Source organism: Equus quagga, chromosome 8 (genome assembly GCF_021613505.1).
Source record: "Equus quagga isolate Etosha38 chromosome 8, UCLA_HA_Equagga_1.0, whole genome shotgun sequence".
Classification (NCBI taxonomy): Eukaryota; Metazoa; Chordata; class Mammalia; order Perissodactyla; family Equidae; genus Equus; species Equus quagga.
Window position 1 is genome coordinate 30096377 of NC_060274.1, and position 17639 is coordinate 30114015.

At 38.2% G+C, this 17639-nt stretch overlaps 1 protein-coding gene across 1 annotated transcript in view; it reads right to left on the reverse strand.

Annotated features, from left to right (window-relative positions):
- The window catches only part of RELN (reelin), a 461988-nt gene that overhangs the window by 164069 nt on the left and 280280 nt on the right, over positions 1-17639 (reverse strand). Inside the window, exons 11-12 of the mRNA XM_046670156.1 lie at positions 17069-17214; positions 3895-4046 (exon numbers count right to left, since the gene is read on the reverse strand). Coding sequence (XP_046526112.1) covers positions 3895-4046; positions 17069-17214 — 298 coding nt within the window. The remainder of the gene's footprint in view (positions 1-3894; positions 4047-17068; positions 17215-17639) is intronic.

Consider the following 17639-nt stretch of genomic DNA (forward strand, 5'->3'; position numbering starts at 1 on the left):
CAGAGAACAGAGATACAGTGTGGGCTAAGAGAGCTGGGCATCTGGGAGATGCTCAATAAATATTTGTTGAAGGAAGAATAAATGAATGAATGATGTGTGTTAGGTTATTTTTGTCTTGTTCACTGCATTCTGGCTCAAAGAACAGTGCTGGATACTGGTCCTCAATGAATCTGCGTTGAATAAATGAATGGATGGATGAATGAAGGAAACAGACCTTGAACTGAATTTGGAAAGCTGAGCAAATTTTGTAGACATGGTAGTCACAGCAGATTGATATGTATCAAGCAATGAAGCCAGGAAGAACATACAGGTAGGGCCTAAGAGGGAGGGAGTAGGATCTGGTCTAGATTAACAACCAGCCCCTGGTTTTCCTAAGGTGCCATATTTAATGAGGCATTATTTATAAACTCTCCATTATATCTTCAATCTCTTCCCATATTGCTTTGTTCTCCAGCAGCTTGCAATGTCTTAAAGTCTTTTCTATAGGTCCAGTCTTATCCTACCGTATCCTGCCCTACTGTCCAATCCTATCCTAAAAACATCTTTGCTGGATTCTGCTTTCTCCTCAAGATCCAGACCCCTTTTCTTTTCTTCTGTTTACTGATGAACTTTTTTTTTTTAAAGATTGGCACTGAGCTAGCATCTCTTGCCAATCTGTTTTTTTCTTTTTCTTCTCCCCAAAGCCCCCCAGTACATAGTTGCATATTCTAGTTGTAGGTCCTTCTAGTCGTGGCATGTGGGACCACACCGTCTCAGCATGGCCTGATGAGCAGTGCCATGTCGGTGCCCAGGACCCGAACTGGCGAAACCCCGGGCCGCCAAAGCAGAGCAAGTGAACTTAACCACTTGGTCATGAGGCCGCCCCTACTGATGAACTTTCTAAGGGAGCAGTCCTCTTTCATTGATATGTGTCTTTATTTCTTTTAACTCTATGTACTTTGGCTTCCCAGGCACCACACCATGGGGACTACTCTCTCAAAAGTCTCTGATGCGTTCTCCGCCCTTATCCTGGCTGACCTCTCTCTCTGTGGCATTCCCTACACTGCTGATCACCTCTCTGTCATCCCACCCCTGAACCACTCTCTTCTCTTCCTCCTTTAGCACAGAATGACACCATCCTCCTGCATTTCTCTGTCCTTTCTCAGTCCCTTTGTCTAGTTCTCTTCCACCTACACCTAGATGAGCGTTCTCCCTAAGAATTTCTCATGTCCTTGCTTCCTCTGCCTTCTTCTTGGGAGAAGAGGCTCTAGTATCACCTGTACACTGAGGACTTTCAAACATAATTCAGCTCCTGAGTAGAATTTCTATCTTCATATAGCCTTCCAGAAGCTTCAACCTCAACATATCTAATATCAAAATCTTCTACTCCACACTTGCAGTTTATATATTTATTTATTTTTCACACTTCCTATCTTGGAGAATTGCACCATTCTTCCAGTCACCCAGGAGAGAAAGCCCTGTCCTCTCCAATACTGTTCTCATAATCCTCACAGTCAGTTGGGTGTGAACTTCGGTTGGTTTCTTCTCTTCAGTTTTTTATTCTCTGTCCCCTCCTTCACGTTATTACCACCATCCCTGCCATAATTCCTCGGTTGCTTGGACTAGTGCAGTAGCCTTCTAACTTAGGGTTGCCAGATAAAATATATTGCACCAATAATATTTATACAAATAATTATTCTTTATCTGAAATTCAAATTGAAATAGCTGTCTTTTTTTCTAAATCTGGCAACTTTACCCTAATTGGTCTCCTGTCCTCTAATTTCTGATTGTTTCAGTCTTTCCTTCATGCTCCTGTCAGAATTATCTTTCTAAAACATGGGTGAGAATACGTTACAAAACTGACAGGAATCATCTGATGGCTCTATGTAGCCTAGAGAAAGAGAATCCAAACTCCTGACTATGATATTAAGGAAAACCCCTACTCTGGCTCCATCTTATATCTTTCCATTCAACTATATTGCGAAAATCACCCAGCCCCAAACATGTCATGTACCTTTATCCTTATGCTTTTTTTCTCAATATGCTGGGTTAGCTTGGCATTCTCTTCTCCCATTAAATTCAAGTCATGTCCATCCTTCAAGGCTGAGTTCAAATGTTGCTCCCTTTATGAAGCTTTCCCCTAATCCCTCCACTACAGTCACCCAGAGCCTCCTCTCCACTCTCTCAGCATTTTCATTCCATCGCAGCCCACTGCATTCTCCCCGATAGCTGGATGTTACTTGTGGGCAAGCACTCTAAGTAATTTTTACACGTATAAAAACAGAGATATAAGAGTCTTAACTATTTATTAGGCACTGTTTTTGAGGGCTTTGCGTGTATTAACTCACTGATCAGCAACTCTGCGATGAAGGTACCATTACTTTCCCAATTGTATTCTCCATATATCCCAGCACAGTGCTCTATATTCAACAGGAATTCATTAATTTTTTAAACTAACTGGAGATGCTTTTCTTTGGGATAATGTACTTTGGGCTCATTCAAATGAATTTTTCCCTCATGGTCAATATTATTTTGATTCATTAATAATCTGCTTTGCTCCAGAAAGAATTAAAGGTGCCTTAATCTCTTATATAAAGGCACTTACATAAGGATGACTTGATTTCTTACATAAAGGCACTGAATTGGGTTGATTTATTATGACTCACTATGACAAAAATAAAGAATTCAAATATACTATGTCAAAAATTGTAATAAGGGAAAATACTTAAATTAGATGGGCATACTAAATGTTTATTACAATGTTTGGAGGGAGGCTTAAGTTTTCCCAGGAATCTCTCTTAATAAAATGAGAGCCAGTTTGAATTCTAGTCATTTAAAGGAAATGAGCTCCAGGTCTTTAAAGATACAAATCATTTGAGAGTCAAGGTGAGGATATCCTCTGGTAGGAAGATGACATTACTATATTTTATATCCACGACTTCCCTGTTATCAGATAGATCATTACTGGAAATGAGGTGGTACCACAGAGGCAATGTGTTTGAGAGCATGACACGGTCTAGAGTTTACCACGCTGCTCTGAGCTGAAGGAAATGAGGAAGGGGAGAGAAAGAGAGAGCCACTGCTGAAGCTACGCTCCGGAGACCTGCGTGTCCTGATGCACTGACATCTGTACTAGGAAGATCAAAGAGGGACAATGTTTGTTTCCTCTTTAACTTCCAGGTGTTGCCTGTGTTTTTCCAGTCACTCAAAAAGGAAGGCATGTGACACCTACTCACACTTCTGGAATGACATCCAGTGAAAGACTAAGCAACTGCCGCTCTTGTTGACTAAAATGACAAATTTGAGAGGTCACAAATTTCAACCCTTAATTCCTCCTTGGGTATTTTCCCAAACTTTTAACTATTTATTTGCTCTACCATAATCTGAAGAAAAATGCATCTTATGAACACTTTTTCTTTATGTGTTTGCAAACATATTAGAAAGTAGAGAGAATTATGAAAGTGCTATAAAGTATTATAAACCTGTTTCTTTATCAGTTTCCCACAACAAAAGAGTTACGCAATGATGACATATCCATGAAAACAAATGACTCATTTTGATGATTGTGTTTTTGGGACGCTAGAGGCTTTGAACAAAAGAATTGCTTTGTTTCTAGCTTCTCTCCCACCGTCTTTTTAGATACCGCCTTTGAAGGAGAGGTGAGAGGAAGGTCTTACGGCATTTTGTCTTCAGGTCTAGTCATGGCACGCCAGGACCAGCTCTCTTATAGGATGGTTCCAGCAGGGCCTGTCTGAAGCTGGTGTGAGCACCACGGGCTTTTGCTCAACCAGTAGAACTCATATTTCACAAATTTTCATTTTATATTTTAAATAACAAACAATCTTACTTCCTCATGAATAAGTACCAGCCTAGAATCTGCCCTAAGTAAACAAAATTCATTCAAAGTGTACCTACCCATAACGAAGTAAAATCTCAGGTTCCCATAACCAGTCGTGTCCATGTAGGGAGTGCATAATTTCCTCTCTCCATCTCTGAGGAAGACCATGGATAAACCTGATTCTATTGTTCCACATTCCGTACCAATGGCAGCTCCCAAGATGTCCCACCTTACAAAAAAAGAGAATCGTTAAGAGTTAGAGTATTAAGTCAAAGATTTATAGAGCATAACATTTTACTTTTAATGACGAACATTTACTTAGTAATGAATAATTCTGAAATAAAGAAGTGATACTAGAGATTTTAGGTAATGAACAAATGTTTAAACACATTCCATTCACAATTATGGCTTTTCCGTAGAAGGAATTTAATCACTACTGTGTGTAGTGTGTCTACTCCATGATAATCTTTATTCTCAAAATACTTACAGTTGAGGTGGGGAATCAAATTTGAACTAAGGAAACAGGGAACCAACCATAAAAAACAGTATCATAATATCATAAACGTTAGTATGGTGTTTTGCACATTAAAAAATAGTTATAGAATGAAACGTCATAAGAGATGGCAAGAGTCTACTAAGTTTTCAAAAAGGAGATGGGATTAAAACTGGGTCTTGTCAAATAGGTATTTGGATATGTAGGAGAGAATAAAAATATTTAATACTTTAAAACTCTTACATCTCCTTCGTATTTATTTCCGGTCACATCTAATTCGGCCATGGCTACTCACACAACTAACTTGCCTACAGATGGAGAAAACTGGGACACAGAGGTAAGTGGCTTGCCTAAGGCGAACCACCTGTTTGGTACTGAAATTGAGATCTTCTGATTCTCAGCTCGCGGTTATTTTAGTAGTTAACAGTTCTAAAGAGGGTGCTGGGTCAGCACGATTATGTCGAACCTTCCAGTTTATAATAGACTTTGGACCAAGATGTTTAGAAAATGCCTATTGTTTTGTATTTTTACAGAGTACATCCATCGTTCAGGGAGCACAATAAATAACTTTCTGAAGCAGCTCATAATACTCTTGCACCACCGTAAATTAACCAGGAACCTCTCTTGACTCGTTCAAGAAAATTTCACACTGGTTCATTGGTCTTTTACTTGCTCCATTTATCCCAATTAAACCACTCAGCCTACTGGTCCACAAAGCAAGCTAAGGTTATAAATGATGCATATGATAACTCCTTTTAGGCATCTATCTGCTTTGGAGCATTTTTAAAGTGAACAATTAAATCAAAAACGATAGAATTGTCATGGACTAAAAGAACCTTCTATTCAAGTGAGAAATGAGATTAGTAGTCTTTTTCTCTTAATTATTAGTCATAAATTAATAACTTTTCTAGATTAATCTAAATTAATTATTTAGAATCATGAGACATGATTTAGACTGTCTTCTTTTCAATCTTTATTTTAAAGTGCAACATACTCAATTTTACTCTACATTTGTCTTTGTTTTTCACATTCTAACTGTTGCAAGATGACAAAAGTGAAGCTATTTTCTTTAGAAACCCAAATATTTATAATCAAGTGAAATGGAAAGTTTAGTTTGCTTTGAAGAGAAAGAAGCAGAGATAAATCTGAAAAACCATTTTGTAAAGGTCTCATTGCTTTGAACAAATGATCTTACATTTATTAAAAATTCAGTAGGAGCCTGTTAGCAGCACAAGCTCATTCTTCACGAATTTGTATAATCACTGGCTCGATCTTAGTGAGGCAAGGCATCCTCGAGGGGAGCCCAGAGCTCCATCAACTACGAGGGACCTCGGAGAAGGTCCCCGGACTTCCGAGTTCCCATCTCTAAGGTTGCAAAGTTGTGGTCATTTCCAGTAACAAAAGTGATATGGCGCTTGACTCTCTCCTAAAGTAATAATTACATGAAGGAAAATCATGACATAACCAAGTCTCTGAGGCCAGCAGCGGTATTTGAGGAGCTCTATAGTTTTAGCAACATCTAGAATGGCATGGCAATTTCCCTGAAAAGGAGTGTTACTTCTCTATGGTTTAAATTATGTTTTCCCCACCGTACTGTGGTTCTATGTGAACCACATTTGAAGGAATGTCTGCCCAGGGGCGAGAGCTCTCGACAACATAGCAATTTACATTTATTTTTTGATGACTAATTCTAAAGAAAGCTCCTATACTATTTATTATAAATACAGTCGTATCAATTATTTATAATAGAGTGGGGTGAAGCTGGAACACAGAAAAAAAGTTTAATAATCAATAAGATGCCTTAAGGCAACTTTGTTCCTTAGAGGTAGTAAGGTCACAATAATATTTAATTCATATTTTTTTAAATATGACTTTCTGCTTTTTGTGTCAAGAAAGAGAAATATTTTTGTAAGCAAAGTAATTTTAAAAAGTTTCTTAGCTGGAAAGCTGATGGTCCTTCCTATCAGCTGTTTTAGAATGCTTTGAGAATAAAATTAATTATGTTTTAATCAGCTCAAACTTTAATACTTTTAAGAATGATATGAGAGAATAGAACTTAAATGTTCTTACAAAAAAAAGATAAATATGTGCAGTGATGAATGTGTTAATTAACTAGATGAAGAGAATTCTTTCAAATCACATACACATTTTAAATATCTTATAATTTTATATATCAATCATACCTCAATAAAGCTGAAATCTTAAAAACCTTAAAAAAGACAATGATATATATTCTTCAAAGGGTAATTTGGCAGTAACTATAAAAATGAAAATTACATGCATACATTTATATACTGTATGCGCACACTAGACTAGAAGAGACATTCATAATATGTTGTTAAGTTTTCAGAAAATCGAGTTGTAGTATAGTATATAAAATGTGATTCTAACATTGGGTGTTTTTGGTATGGATCACAGAAAAATTTCTGAATGAATACAGGGCAGCATATATGCCAACATTTTAACACGGAGGAATGAGATTAGCATGGAGGAACTTTTGAGTGTTACTTTACATATTTGCTTTGCAATAAGCAAATCATTTTCAGATAAAAAGAATAAAGAAAGGCATTCAATTTATATTTACTATAATTCAGAATGAAGACCTAGATGATCTTATTACAGTTTGAAAAAATACTAAGAGTAAGGACATAGGCAATAGAGGTCTTATATTTTAATGAGATTTTTTTCCCACTACTAATACTGGCATAAAAGGCTCTAAAGGTAATGGAACGTTTCACATTATCTAGGAAAATTTGTTTTATTATATTTTCCAGAATATATTAAACCAGGTTGGCAACTTTAGGTTTGAACTAAGATATAGAATGAAGCCTGGCTATAAAATCCCACATTTGCCAAATCCATAAGGTCTTTTATCTACTATGAATTCTCTGAGGTTGAATAAGTTCATTACACCCATAAGGTCTCTATTTGGGATGAATTCTCTGATATTTAATAAGGGATGCGCCATGGGAAAAGACCCTTCCATATTCATTTATATTCATGAGGTTTATCTCCAGTATGAGTCCTGTGATGTCTAGCAAGGTGTGTACTTTGACTGAAGGCGTCTCCACTCTATTGCATTTATAGATTTTCCCTCCAGCATGACAGCTCAGGTGAAGGGAAAGGATGAGCTCTATTTGAAAGCTTCTCTGCATGCATTGCAGTTCAAAAGTTCTTTTCTTCAATTGGTTCCCCTGTATTTCACTCAAATTCAATTTTGTTTTAGGGTTTTATTACACAGACTATGTTTATTTATACCCTTGTTGGAATAATATTAATAAAGAACATTGGTTCAGAATGGTAGAAAGCACTCAACTTTCTCACAAGAAGTCAGAAATAGAACGTAGACTGGAGGATGTTTAGAGAACGTAACGTATTGCCTGGGACATTACAGGGTCTCAACCAATGTTAGTTTCCTTTCCTCCCCTGTAAAATGGAGTGCTATTTTTGCTTTAAAATAAGCCAAAGTGGCAATTCAAATGAATTTCGAAACTATAATGAGTTTTTTTTTCCCCACAGTAGTATTAGTAAAGCAACAATCTTGGACAAAGTTGCAGTACAGTATGCAAAGTGTTATTGCTCAACAGTCTTTAAACAAGGGGATACTTAGCTGAAAGAAACACTGGACCCTATCTATCTGCAGGGTTTTTGTACTGTTTGAGATTTTGGCCACAATCTCTCTGGGCCCCTGAACTTATTATTTATGTTATCTAAATGGTCAAGTGGGTTTTGCTTTAATAAAAATTAACTTGCTTGTAAAAAAAAAAAAGAGAGAGACCCATTTAATACAATGTCACCTACTCAGCCTGTCAATCTAACTTCAATTCACTTACCCTGAATTATAAGCTTAAATAAAATCCCTCTTTAGCTTTATAAGCATTCTGTGAAAAGTATTCTAAGTCAGAGGTAACGTAATTCTTCTGGACAGAGGGAGAAATTTGTAGAAAATAAAGAGATGCTCAAACCATTCTGAAGAGTTCTAAATAAATGTAAAGCCTGTTTTTAATACAAGCATCATCTTACATTGAAGGGGCTGTATTGAGGGTGGTTCTTGCGGGTCTGTGTGCGGTTTTGATTTTCAGTGGTTATCTGTAAGATTCTTTGGTACTAGTTCCCTGGAACAAGGAAGCTACCATAAAATTGCTTTATTTGTGTTCATATGGCCTTTTTCTTGGTTTTATTCCACTAGATAGCATTAAATTTTAAGAAAGACATTTTGAGTCAGTTGTAGGTGTGTCCTACTTTGCAAGCAATCCCATCAAAATATGTAACTAATACTTTACCTTTTCATCTCTTTATAGTAAATCAACTATCAGAGACTAGGTTATGGCTGACCTAAGGGAACCATCGTCTGTGCCCACATTTTTTTTCTATAACCTTGGATGAGCTATTTTTAAATCCATCTCTTCAAAGAGCTTCTTCAGAGGAAATTTATAAAGCAGTTATCTTAATTGGGTGTGGACGGTAGCAGAACAAGACTGTCAGGACGGGCAGTGGGAGAGAAGTGGAAATCATCGGGTTAGCAGTCCAGACATTGCTCTCTCTGACCCTTGCAAAAGGTCAGCGAGGCCAAAGATGGGAAAGGAAATTTGATCCCCGGATAAGTCCTGTTTGCCCTCTGCCATCTTTTCTGTGTCTTGCTGGAGTGTTGGAATTCTGGGTATTACGTCATACGGGAAGTATTTGCCACTAGTTGCTTTTTATCTTTTACTGAGAGGAAGACTTTTCACAGAAATGATGGCTGTGCCCTGGGAGAGGACACCTGCATAAGTCATGCCAGAGAAGTATAACTGGAAACATTTTATTGAAGTTAAAAAAAAGAAATTCTATTTAATTGTTTCTATTATGATAGCAATATTCTTATTATTGAAAAAATGGAAAATACAAAGAGTAGAAGAAAAAAAAATCACTGATAATCATACTACCCCAGAGACAAGCACAATTAACATTTTAGTATATTTATTTCTAATATTTTTATATGTATATTTCCAAAAAGTTGTGATAGTTATACAGATGTTTTTGTATTCTGCCTTTTTTTACTTACTTAATAATGTTACCAATGTAATTAATTTATAAACAAGCCACATAGTATTTTATTATGTATACGCCAAACCACATTTAGTCATTATTCTATTTTTAAATTTCAAAATACAATAATAAGTAATTACACTATTTAGCATACCTTCTGGGCCTGAGGAATTAAATTCTCAATTCCCTAGTGCTCCTGGATGCGTTCCAGGTATGGATAACCCCAAGCTACACTTCTTGAGGGGTCAGAGTTCTGTTCTTCCTTCACATAAACTCCTAGACATTCAGAACCGCTTTGTGGCCGGTGTTGATCAAGTCAACTACTGATGAAGGACTATGGAAAACAAGCCATGTTGAAGAAGTGGGCATCTGAACATTTCAGTGCCAGCAAGCTCCTCTGATGCCTTCCACAGAAAAATCCTATCACTCGTTAACGTTGGGCCAAGCTGTCAGGAATTAAATCACTTTGGAAGGGTTCAGATCTCATTCTCTTTTTTCCCATAAAGTAAAACTTCAGTAAAGGAATTCCTCTCCTGGACAGGGAGCCAGTGGCTGTGTCCTAGATGCTCACGTGGACAGCTGGTTTGGACGGGGAAGAAGCTGTCAACCAGCTCAAGAACGGCAATGCCAAAAGCAAAGATGCTGTGTAAATGTGCTGCAAATTAAAGAAGGGTTTAGAATTTCTACGAGGGAGTTCCAGAACAATTTGAACGCACCTAATCAGGAAGAGCTTACTTTTTTATTATTTGAAAATTTACTGCTTATATTTTTTAAATAAAAAAACAATTTGCTTAAATAGAAACCAATGTAGAGTCCAGGTCAAAAGCAGACCAGAACAAGTCAGAAGTAATAGATGTCTTTTACCAGCTTGCAACCTGTTTACACGGCTCCATGTTAGCACTTCCACGGTTTTAAAATACATCCAATTATCATTTTAACTAATATTGTCTTTTTTCTTAACGACATTTCATTGGTTTCTTTAGAAACTTCAATTTAGGTTTCACTGGCCTATTTAACTTTGTTTGTGTTTCGTTTATATCTCATTAATATGAGTTTAATTTCCCTTTGAGCACCACTTTGGTCTTATCCTATTACTGGTAGCAATTATAGTTGGAATGACTAATTTTTCAGTTTTTGATTGCTTATTATGTGCCAAGCATTGTGCAAAGTGCTCTACACATACTGTTGCCTAAAATATCTCTTTTTAGTCCTTTTAAGGCTTAAACCCGAATTCTTAAAATTTGATTTGAATATCTGATTTTAATATGCCTCCTTGCTTCTTTTGTCGAATTCATCTAGTACGTTAGCTTCACTTCTTTGATTTTCAACTTCTTGCGTTATTCTAGGTTGGGTCTCTCATAAATATGTTCTGAAATGTTCAGATGCCCACTTCTTCAACGTGGCTTGTTTTCCATTTTAAAAAACTTACTGTGAGAATCTCATTTACTAAATGAATATAACTCACTCAAATTTATTGTGTTACTAATTTGTTTAGATCGGTTTCTGCCTGTTTCCTGTTTTCTATTCACCCTGCTTTTTACTGTCTACGTTCTTTCACTTTCCTGACATTAGCTGGATTAAGTCCTGTTTGTTCTATGCTAACCTAACATTTCAGTAGTTACATAGCCTATATCTGGTTTATCTGAGTTTTTCAACATACATATTTACCCTTAAAGTTTTCCATTAACATTAAGAGTTAACCAAGTTAACCAAGTTAACCGAGTTAACCGAGTTAACCAAGATCTAAGTGCTCACTCCAAGCAAGTTAAGAACGTTGGCAGTATTTTACTTCCTTATTCTCTTTCTCTTCTTGTCAATCTCCCTCTCTACCTCTCAAGCTGAGGCTCTCTTGGCTTTAACTCCAATTTTTCATTAAAATCTTCCAATAATAACACTTACTTCGGCTGAACTGCAAGCTTCACTGTTTGACTTGCTCATGACTCTTTCTTGACTCGCTCATCTTCGTCTTGGACCAATTTTCAGGCATAAATTGTCTAGTAACTCTTTCAGAGAGGGTTTGAGGGTGGTAAACTTTCTGAACCCTGTGTGTCTGAAAACGTTTTTATTTTTCCCTAAAACTTGAATGATATTTGACTGGAGAAGAATTTTACGTTCCAAATAATTTTCTCTCCAAATTTTAAGATTACTGCTTCACTTTTTTTAAACCCACACTCAGTGCTACTAAGGAAAGTACAATGAATCTCACCTAGAAGCTTTTAGGATTTCCTCTTTTATCGGTGTTCTGACGTTTCTCCCTGATGGTTTAGGACTGGGTTTTTTTTTCCATTCATCTTGCTAAACATTTTCCTTCATAGGAAATATGTCTTTTCTTTCTTCTTCCTTTTGAAATCTTAGGACTTTTCTTTCAATTATTTCTTTGAATATTTCATTCCATATATTCCCTTGGAGCTCTCCTCTGGAATTTCTATTATTTTTAATGTTAGAAGTGCCAATTTCCCCCCATACTTTACATCTCTTTTTCCCATATCTAACAACCCTAAGTCTTGGGATGATATCAAGACTCAGATTTCCAGCTCACTAATTTGTCCTTCAGCTACGCCTATTCTGATATTCAGGGGAAAAAAATCCAGTAAGTGTCTTTCAACAGTCATATATTTTCCTTTTCTCATGTTTTATTTTTTTCCTCATAAAATCTGTTTTAATCTCACAAATGCAGTATGCTCTCTTACCCTTTTGAGCATATTAATTATACTTCCTTTTTTAGTGTGAGAAAGATTGTTGCTGAGCTAACATCTGTGCCCATCTTCCTCTATTTTATGTGGGATGCCACCACAGCATGGCTTGATGAGCGGTGCTAGGTCCACATCCGGGATCTGAACCTGTGAACCCCAGCTGCCGAGGTAGAGCACACGAACTCAACCACTATGCCACGGGGCCAGCCCTGGATTATACTTCTTATAAAATCTCTATTTGTTTATTCTGCTACTTCCATTTTCTCAGCTCTTAGTTCTTCAGTTCGATGCTGCTTTTTTTTTTCTGCTTTATCTCCCCAAATCCCCCCGGTACATAGTTGTATATCTTAGTTGCAGGTCCTTCTAGTTGTGGCATGTGGGACAACATCTCAACGTGGCCTGACGAGCGGTGCCATGTCCGCACCCAGGATCTGAACTGGCGAAACCCTGGGCTGCTGCAGTGGAGCACATGGACTTAACCACTCAGCCACGGGGCCGGCCCCTCATGCTTCTTTTGTATGGAGTTGATTTTCCCCAGATTGATGACTCTAGATCACCTGCTTAAATTCATTTCTACTATTCTCTCTTTGTTTTGGTGCAAAAAACGCCTACTGGGGTGGGGATGGGGGTGGGGGTGTGCCCGTGGTGGGGACTGTCGTGGGGGCTCTTCATTCCCTTTGAGGTTTCCAGTCACCTGGCATTACCCTGCTTCTCCACTCGAGGTGTCCACATCCACTGCTTGTTCCTGGGAAGTGGGCGTGGAGAGGGCTCACCTACCTGACAGTCCCTACAGAGCACCTCAGAGCTCATCCCGATGCCTGTGTCCAGCATCTGTGACCCAGAGCAACACTGAGACACCTTGTGTAGCATCATTCTCAACATGTGTTTGGGTTACAGTGTCCTCCTTTCATCAGATCCCTTCCTCCTCTCTCCTTTTTTGCGTAATCTTTCCTAATTCCTGACCCAACTACCAAGGGCACACTTTCTTGTTTTACAGTGTCATTATAGATTCATTTGCTCTTTTTCTGTAATTTCCAAGAATTTGGGGCAATTGGGAAGACTGGAGCATGCTGTCTTGATTCAATTATTCCAACAAATTACATTTGTGGAGTTTCTCTTTAACATAAATACTCTGGTAACAGGAATAAAATAGATTTTTAAACAAGGTATTTGAATAGTACAAACATATAATGTCTGCATTGGGGATGAAAGAGAAGTATACAGATGCCATATAAAAGCAATGTGTTTTTCTGCAAAGCCTCCTCTCACCTGAAGACAGCCTCAGCTGGATGAGACATGGTAGTTGCTAATTAAATGATGTGTTTGTAAGGCTAAGCCAAAGTTTAGACAGACTCACATAAATTATCAGTGTATCTATTAGTTTTTTTCTGGCTGAAGTAACAGCTGTGTCTTTTTGAGGAAAAAAGAAAAAAACCTTTAAAACCCCACTTAAAAAAAAATGAACCTATCAACGTTGGTGTGGGGACAGCTTTGTGGTATGAAAGGCAAACAGCACCTGCATCCTCGTGATCTGAGATCAAATACTTTGATTCAAATACTTTGATTCAAATACTAGGAAAACAGGGATATTTGGGAAGGCGGGTTCCAAAAAAAAGTCATAATGACTTAACGGCTTTCTTTTCTTTCTTGCTATTCATATGAAATGTTTTGAAGACATTATTAGAGACAACTGCTTATTATTTTTTCTCTCTCGTCACTCTTATGGGAGGAAAACATAGTTAAGAGATGAAAATATTATATGCACATTAATAATTTAATTTTTAAATTAAAAAAAGTCACCTCAAAACTATAGAATTCAATCAATTCGATTGGTCATTCTTGAATAAAGATTTATCATCTATGTTTTCTATCTATTTTGTAGGTGAGCTTATGATGATAAATTGTGTGGGTGGTGATGGTGGAAGAGAATAATGACAAATATTCAGTAAACCTTGCTGAGAAAACAAAACACATCGAGAATTTCCCTACCAAATTCCTAATCTGTTTGTCTTTGTCAGGTCTTACCATAGGTAAAAATACTTCACATTAATTTGATTTTGTGACATGATTTTTTTTCCCTGAAGCTGTGATTAAAAATTATTATGACAGCATTCTTACCTAGACCAATAAAGCCACATTTGGGACTGGTGGGTGTGGGCAGTGGACACACACATACATGCGCGTACACACCGCCACGGATGAAACCAGCATTTTTATCATCACCCCAAACAGAAAATACCAGGCCCTGTCATTACCCTTTAACACCTTTATCACGTAAGACCAACTTGATGACTGAGCCGTCAGAGGAGAGCACAGGTGAGGTCATTCTGGGGTTGTGGCCTGGTGCCCTAGAGGGAAAGCTGCAAAGCAACCTAAGGTGTGGTTGCTAGAACAATTAAACGGCCTTTGGAACTCAGACGAATTAATTGTATCCCAATTAGAGTGGCACAGGTGCTTTTTGTCAAGCACATTATTCCCTGTTATTGGGACAGAAAGCTGCTGACAATTCCATGGCCCGAAAGCATCAGCCTCTTAACTGTGACCAAACCCTGATGTATCCTGGGTCCTGAGACGCGTCTAAAGAGCAGGACAGAAACCACCTGAGTCCATGAGTGAACGCAACGTGCTCTGATGCCCCTGTGTCCATACTGACTTCCACTCTTCTTTTCAGGCATAAATACTTTCAGTTCTCTTTTGTTTTGGAGGATGAATGATTTGGTTTAGCCAGAAATTCTCTTATATCCTTAGCACTCTGTGAAAACGGAATGCACGATCTGTTAATTGGAATATACTTTTTTGCCAGCTATGTCTCTGGACTAGTACGATAATTTTCTAAAATATGTTTGGTTTCTTCTAATACCATATCGATTTCTTTCTAAACTTAACTCACAAAGGGTTTTTCTGTGTGTCTGTACTACGTCTCTACTGCTGTTGGCAGAGAGCTGGATGGACCATTGGTTTATCCAGAAGAGCATTTCTTTTGTTCTTTTATAAACAGGATTTGATGACACTACAAGCTTAAAAAAAAAAAAAGGAAGAGGGCATTCTGGGAGAGGATATGAAGGCCACAGGTAAAAATAAATTTTCTCTCTTCCCAAAAGAATAAGAGTAAGTGACCTTGAAGGCTTTGAGTCTTATTGCATAGAGAGAGAGAGAGAGAGAGAGAGGTTAGGATTTATGTGGAATGGTACCACTGGAGAGTAAACTTGTGTTTCTCTCTCTCCTTTAGTGGGATGGGGACTTGGTTTCCCTGGGTAATCACTAGAGTCCCCAGGGGTGTGGGTCTCATTGAAGAGGATGACTTGTCACTGCTATGTGGACGGTACTGGCTTGAAGAGATGGAGGAGTGGGGTCAACAAGTCTTGTGCTTCAAAATTTGGGACCCCCTCCTAGGTAGTCAAGCTCCATAATCAGGAAGGGAATTTGAACTGGTCTCTTCTATCAGGGAGAAAGGACCAACATGCTGGCGATGGATTCTTTATCTCTAGAAGAGAGCTAAAGAGGTCTTGCATGCATTGTCAAAGTTCTGGACCCCATCAAAGCCCTTCGGCCTTCGAGGAGAGTGGAACGAGCCCTGTGTAGTGTAGGGTTACAAAGGAAAGCAGCCTCAGGCCTGGGGAAATCCTGGAGACGAAAAAGAGGAGGTATGGGTGCTGGTCCCTCAAGGAGACACCAGAATGACACTGGGCATGAAACTTCAAGGGTGACAGGAACCTTAGAGGAGAAGGCCTTCATGGACTGAAGGGGCTGAGCACTGATGTTAGGCCCAGAGAGGTCAATGGTAGGCCCCGAGGGGGTGCGGTTGCTCAAAGTGTCAACCTTCTTCAGAGGGTCACCTGGTCTGTGCCACACGCTGGCCCTGAAGGACTTCCCTGGGGGCAGTGAACAGCAGGTCTGGGTGAGCCGCAGTAGAAATCTAGCTTTCAGCAGTGACAGACTCTGACGGGGCAGCAAGGGGTAACAGTAGCAGTGGCAGCTCAGGCTGCTGGCCAGACCTCCCTCTTATTGGGTCTGAATGCAGTTCCTGGGCAAGGCACAAGAAGCTGGGAGCCCAAGAGAGCAATACTGGCCTTCTTGGCACTCAGGCACTTAGAAGTTCCACCCAGTTTTGATTTAATTTGTTGAGATCAGAGAGACATGACTACACCTCAAATATTGTGTTCTGGAAAACTTTCTCACAGTTAAGAGGTAAATTACTGCTATTTCATATTCATTATGAAATTAAATTTAATGTTATTTCATTCATCCTCATCATAGTACTAGAAAACATACATTAGACAACAGGACTTGGTGTTCTGATTACATGTGTTTGTTGCAAAAAAGAAAAAAAAAGCCAAGTGAGAAGAAGGAAATTTCCAGAATTTCCTTCCAACTCACACTCCCTTATGAAGTTTGATTCTCTGAACCTATTAATTTTTTTCAACTTGAACTTCTGAAAATGCTGCTCAATTACCAGGAGACATCTTAGGGATACAGGACCCAGAAGAAGGCACACAGCTCAGAATAGCGAAAAATGACTACTACCAAGTTATCCACAGCGCTTCCGTCTCTTCTACATCAACCTCACCCCCATGTTTCTCCCTTGAAAATCTCTCAAAAGATAAATTTTACCCCTTAAAAATTTTTTATAGCTCAAACCCACATTCCACTGAAAATCAAGTAGCAGCATCTATAAATATCAGCCCCAGGAAGACAACTGAAAGTCTCCATATAATAGTAGTGGAACAATTCTGTATTCTATACACATTGAAAAAAAAACCCTTCTCCCAGTAAAAGCAGAATAAACAAAGATAATATATAAGTGGCTCAACTGAAGTTAAGAGGTATTTGCAATCACCAATTTTTAATATGCATAAAAATAGTTGATTACTTAATAAGGAATGTTATAGAATAAGTGTGACCCTTTCAGCTTGCCTATGATAAGAATCACCAGTATTGACTTAAGCATGCTTTTGCTATTTAACAATATGCATTTAAAATCTGTCCAGCAGAATAAATGTAAGTGCTACACACAGCATGGGAGACGCAATTACTTACCCTGTAGGCTGGCTCTCAAATTCTTCTGACCATTGCTCTTGAATATCCTCTGAAGAAAGATCTACATCCCGGGTGGTTGCAAAATTAAACTCACTGCCTTCATTTCCATGGAAATAAATGGAGTTCCCATCTGACTGACAGCTATGCTGTAGATAAAAAGAGAGCATGGGGTGGCTGTTGAATTGGTTCTGTAGCTGTAAATGTCTTACTCATGTATAATTAGAGATTTTAGAAAAGTCATTATATTATTCCCTCTACGATGGACTCTCAACTCAAAAGAGCTTGTTACTCCTTTTTCTGTCTTGTTTAATTCAATTACAATTTCTTTCTAACTTATTAAGTTATCACAAAAAAGGAGTCAAGAGGCCATTTGAGCTTTGCCACCTCAGCTTTCAGTAAGAAACAAGAATATTTTAATTGGAACAATTTCCCATCTTTACCACAGTCCTTGTTGGGGAATTCAGTGTGATAATGACTTGCCCTATGTTTTCAATACTGTGGTTACGGGCTAAATCGCACTGACCTTTTCAACATTCCATATATTTCTGGCTTGCCATTCAAGCCTTTCACA